Consider the following 5,395-nt stretch of genomic DNA (forward strand, 5'->3'; position numbering starts at 1 on the left):
CCTCCCTCCCCTGGAGACCCAAGCCAGGCTCCAGAAACTTCCTCCAAGAGAACCGACCAGCCTACAGGAAAAGCAACTGACCTTTTAACAGCCCCCGTGTCCCCATCATGGGGCCCCAGGCTCCCGCCGGCCGGGGTGACTCAGTGGCGCATGGGAGGCAGGCCACGGGTCTAGCCCGGAGGAGGCGTCCCCACGTGGAAGACGGACCCACACACCGAGGGACACGCAGGGATCGCCCGCCGGGGGCAGCAGCTGCACTGCGTGAGCCATGAGCACGCGCTCCTTTCTGGCTGACCGAGGCAGACTGTGCCTTTGCCACCCACGGGTGAGGCCGCAAGCGCTGGTCACACGCTGGGAATGCTGGGAGCACGTCGCAGCCCGACCTGTGGGGCAGGGGCCATTTTTACCGATCCATCGATTGACCAACTGATTGGCTTGGGTCACTTCTCAAAATGCACGTGCTGGGGACAGGTGCGGCCCGAATCACTCACATCCCGGCCTCTCCTCCCCGGGGGAGGCGCCTGGCCCCCCACGGCTCGAGGCTTTTACCTTCCCCCACAACATGTTAGAGTTGAGACTCATGACTCAGGTTTAAACGTGATTGATTTTACATCAACACCAGAGACACAACCCATGAAAGAAAAAAACGCTAAATTGAGATCATGGAAAACCTCTTCAGTATTAAGAACACGAAAAGCTTCAAACTGGGAGAAAATATTTGCAAAACGCATTCGGGATAAAGGACTTGTGACCAAAATATGGAAATAACACGGGAGTGTCCACCAGGAGGCTCTCTGACGCCACCTGGTGCCTATCTTTTGAAGAACACCGGCCGGTTGTCAGCGAGAAGCCGCCTTCCATCCTGCACCTGGGACAGGCCGCCCCAAGGCAGCGCATAAAAAGCAAAGAACCTCCTCTGCTGCCATCTCGGGTGCACCTGGGGAACAACACCTGAGTGGGGGTCCAGGGAAGGTCTTTTCCCGCTTCCTCCAGTGCACATTTGGGGGAACCCCCCCTCCCCAGTGGAGAACCAGGAACGCTTTCTGGCGCCCTCTAGTTTGCACTTTAGGAATAACACCCAGAGGGCTCCCCTGCAGGCCGGTCACGGGACACCTGCCTGCACTGGCAGACCAAGGAGCCCTGCCCGTTCTGGCCTGTCCGCACGACTCCGACCACTGTTGTTCTTCCAAATCGCATTTTATTCGTTTACTAGTGGCCGTGGGATTGCCAGTTAAGCAGGTTCCTTCCAGAGAGGTCAGACTGCAGACCCGGCACAGCAGAAACACCGCTCCAGTGGGAAGGTTAACGGGACCCTCCACCAGGGAACGCCTCCCTTCCCCGCGACCCACGGCCACATCCCACTCAGGGGTGGGGCCCAGGCTGCACCATCAGCTCCGGGAACTGCGAGTTACCAGAGGGTCCTCTGAGGTCTGGAAGCTTCGACGTCAGTAAGTCAGCAAGGGTCCGACCGTCCTTAGAAACCCGTCGGCCGCTCCCGCTTTTACCCACGTCCTTCGGGCCCAGTGGGCGCCGCTCAGCCGGACTCTGCCATGAGCTCTGCTGCTCCTGCCGCCGTCAGACGCGTCCGCGGACTCTCTTCCCACCTGCCTCCCGGTCCCGCCAGAAAGTGCAACCATGACAGCCCGGGATGGGGGGCAGCTCTGCCACTGGGGGTGAGGGAACTGGGGGGGGTGTGTTTCCCAATTCCAGCTCCCTGTGCGAGGACATTCCGGTGGTGGTTGGGTTGAGATCATGTTGGTTCTTTCTAACCTGAGACCAGGGGGCGGCTCAAGAGACGGCTCCGGCCTCCGTCATCCTCACTCGTTGCATTTTGACCTCACTGTGGGCACTTCTCTCCTCCCTTCAGACTCCACCCCTCACCACACACTCGGACAGGCACTGCTCCAGGGGCAGGACGCGGGGCAGACCGGAGGGTGCTTCTGGTTCTAGCTAACGGGTCAAGCTGAGCCTGCGACCCAGGCAACGGCGTCACCTGCAGGCCAGCTCCTGGCCTAACCCTCCGGGGCTCAGGGCAGGTCAGTGACCCTGGTGTCGCCAAGATTGACGCCGACGTGCAGCTTGTCATCCTTGGCGGCCGCCCAGGCCATAGACTCCGAGGTCCACTGGGCCGCCCAGTCTCCCGCTGTGTTGAGCAAGATGACACCACCCAGGCCTTGGAGCTTGGACTTCATGTAACCCAGCGACGCCGACGCCGCCTCGTCCAATGTCTTTCCTGAAAGCGAAGGCAGGCTGAGGACGACACGTTACTTTAAAGGAACCTGAAGGGACTGTGTGCGGCGTGAGGAACCGACACCCGTGGACACCCGAGAGCTTCAAGGACGGTCCTGCCCAGGCCGTCCTCGCTGAGCCCACCTGCCAGGGGAGATGCCGGCTCTCCCCACCCAGCTCAGAGCCGCCGCCCCACGAGGGACAGCCAGCAGCATAAACGCGAGTCCGCCCCCGACAGAGGTGGGGAGAATCGACACGGACACGGTGTCCACCTGCAAGCCACGCCTGCAGCACAGGGAGAGGGCGAGACCCGCCTCTAGACGGCATGCCCTTGTCCACGCACCCCGCTCCACATGGAAGAGCGCGAGCCTGGCCAGGTTCACCTTCAGGATGCTCTCCCCGTGCCCCGTGGTGGAAACAGCTCCAATGGCATTGTCGGCGTAGCCCCCGGATCCTGCTCGGAGAAATGGTGCGGCCTGAGGAGGGACAGAGGGCAGCCTGGCCGGCGCGGCCCCGTGGCTGAGCACCCGCTATGACCAGAAGGCACGGGCTTGATCCCCAGTTGCTGGCACAGGCCCAGGTTGTGGGCTCGAGCCCCAGTGTGGGGCCTGCAGGGGGCAGCAGATCAATGATACTCTCATCATTGATGTTTCTCTCTCTCTCTCTCTCCCTTCCTCTCTGAAATCAATAAAAAGGTATTTTTAAAAGAAGTTCTAACACGTAGTACAAGCTAACGGTGCATGTGCTAAGTCCGAAAGCACAGCCCAAGGCCCGAGGAGCACCCATGACCTTGGGAGGCAAAGGTGGACTCGCAGCGCCATGTGACCGCCCTGCAATCAGGAGGAAGGGAACCTGGGGGCAGTCAGCACGATTGTCACGTGCGCCCTCCCCGCTCCTGGGAATGAGATGCACCTGCTTCCATCCTGAGCAGAGAGCAGGTGACTCTGTGCCCCTCAGACCCAGTAGCTGCCCACTCAGGTCCTCAGCTTGCTTAGTGCCCGGGAAGAGGTTTCCTTTGGGACTAACTGTGGGCCCTCAAACTGGAACTAGAGAGAAGAGGCACCGTGGGCAGCTTGGGGGCAACCCCAGCGGCCTGATCTCCATCTCCCTCCCGTCAGCCCAGCAGCCACGCCCCCGAGGGACCAGCAGGCCTGTGTGTGTCCCGTCCCCCCGCCCCCCCGCCCTCCCCCAAGCCCCCGGCGAGGCCACTCCGAGATTGGGCGATGAAGAGAGGAGAGCGGGGAAAACAGAATGCGAATGCGGTGCCGGGCGCAGAGGGCACAGGCGGCGTCGGTCAGGCCTACCTACACAGGGCGTGTCCCCGACTCGGCCGACCATTTTGTTCACGATGCCCCCGGTCGAGGTGGCGTAAGCCACGTCTCCTCTGGCGTCCAAGGCAACGGCGCCCACGGTGCCCAAGTCTCTGAGAAAAGCACACAGAACAGAGAGACGCGCAGTTGGCGGTCCCGTTAGGCGGCAGGTTCGGGGCACTCAGATCTCATCTCCCGCGTGTTGGTCCACACAACGGGGTTGCATCTGGGATTTCGCATCAAACACAGACACCGTAGTTCAGGACGCAGAGCTGGAGTCCTCGGCGCCAGGAGAGAGTGAGAAGGACACTGGCCAGCGTGCTCAGTGGTTAGAGCGTCGGCCTGCGGACTGAAGGGTCACGGTTTATTCCTGGTTAAGGGCATGTACCTCAGTTGCAGGTTTGGTCCCTGGCCCTGGTTGGGGCATGGGCCGTAGGCAACCAATTGATCTTCTTCCCTTCCTCCCTCCCTCCCATTCTCTCTAAAACAGCTGTTTTCAACCTGTGGGTCGCGACCCCTTTGGCGGTCGAACGACCCTTTCACAGGTGTCGCCTAAGACCATCCTGCAGATCAGATATTTACATGACAATTCATAACAGTAGCAACATTACAGTTATGAAGTAGCAAAGAAAATAATTTTATGGTTGGTTCACAACGTGAGGTGAACTATATTAAAGGGTCCATTAGGAAGGTTGAGAACCACTGCCCTAGATGGTTTGTAGAGGGTGAGAAACTGCTCTAAAAGAAAATCAAGCCCTAGCTGGCTTGGCTCAGTGGAGTGTCAGCCTGAGGACTGAGGGGTCCCAGGTTCGATTCCAGCCAAGGGCATATGCCAGGGTTGTGAGCGCCATCCCCAGTAGGGGGTGTGCAGGAGGCAGCTGATCAGTGATTCTCTCTCATCACTGATGTTTCTCTCTCTCTCTCCTCCCTTCCTCTCTGAAATCAATAAAAAAAAATTTTTTTTTTTAAAAAAGAAAGACAATCAATGGAAGCCCCTGCCAGGCCCGGGGTAGGGACCCTGGGGCCCTGCTGAGTGAGGAGCCAGCGGCACCAATGAGGCCACACTTAACACTCAGATGAGCAGGTTCCCATGACTCAGCATTGTTTGGTTCAAAGCCGGGAACGACCGAGTGGCATCTGACTTATGTAAGAACTGCAGGGCCCTGGCTGGGTTGCTCAGTAGATAGAGCGTCGGCCTGCAGACTGAAGGGTCCCAGGTTCGATTCCAGTCAAGGGCATGTGCCAGGGTTGTGGGCTTGATCCCCAGTGGAGGGCGTGCAGGAGGCAGCCGATCAATGATTCTCTCTCATTATTGATGTTTCTCTCTCTCCCTCTCCCTTCCTCTGAAACCAAAAAATATATTTTTTTAAAAAAAGACTAAGTTACCAAACATTCACGCTCAACAGACTCCCCAGACGTGAGCCTCGGTGGCACTTACTTCTGCTGGTCCGGATTCTGAGCCTCCTTCTGCTTCTCTCTCGCAAGGTGTTTCCTTCTTCTCTCCGTTACCAGCTGCTCCCCAGGAACCGCCGGGACCCCCATGGCGGCGGCAAATTCTGCAGCGCCCAGGCCGGTCAGGAGGCAGTGAGGCGTCTGACCAGAGAGAGGTGGACACGGGGCTGGCTTTTTAAAACGCTGAAATCCCGTTAACCGTCCGTGTGAGCGGTGACACTCCCCGCACCGTCCAGTCAGAACCTGGCTCACCGAGCAGCGTACCCGCCCTCCCGCTCCCACATGATTAGGAGTGGCCTCCGGTGTCCCCGCGGCCGGACCCCGGCGGTCACCACAGGGCATCGGCGCCGGAGCCGTGGGAAGGGCGGGCACACCCACCTTCTCCATGACAAGCCGCGCGAGCC

At 59.5% G+C, this 5,395-nt stretch overlaps 1 protein-coding gene across 1 annotated transcript; it reads right to left on the bottom strand.

The window, feature by feature from the left end:
* Nucleotides 1-1,178: 1,178 nt before the first annotated feature.
* Nucleotides 1,179-5,389, bottom strand: LOC102757390 (isoaspartyl peptidase/L-asparaginase-like). The gene is made up of 5 exons (XM_015572387.1): nt 5,370-5,389; nt 4,978-5,132; nt 3,534-3,652; nt 2,573-2,683; nt 1,179-2,233 (listed from the first exon to the last, which is right to left on the bottom strand). The coding sequence occupies exons 1-5, from the start codon at nt 5,376-5,378 to the stop codon at nt 2,028-2,030; spliced, it is 600 nt and encodes a 199-aa protein (XP_015427873.1). The 5' UTR covers nt 5,379-5,389; the 3' UTR covers nt 1,179-2,027.
* Nucleotides 5,390-5,395: the final 6 nt, after the last annotated feature.

The sequence above is a fragment of the Myotis davidii genome, unplaced genomic scaffold (assembly GCF_000327345.1).
Source record: "Myotis davidii unplaced genomic scaffold, ASM32734v1 scaffold609, whole genome shotgun sequence".
NCBI lineage: Eukaryota > Metazoa > Chordata > Mammalia > Chiroptera > Vespertilionidae > Myotis > Myotis davidii.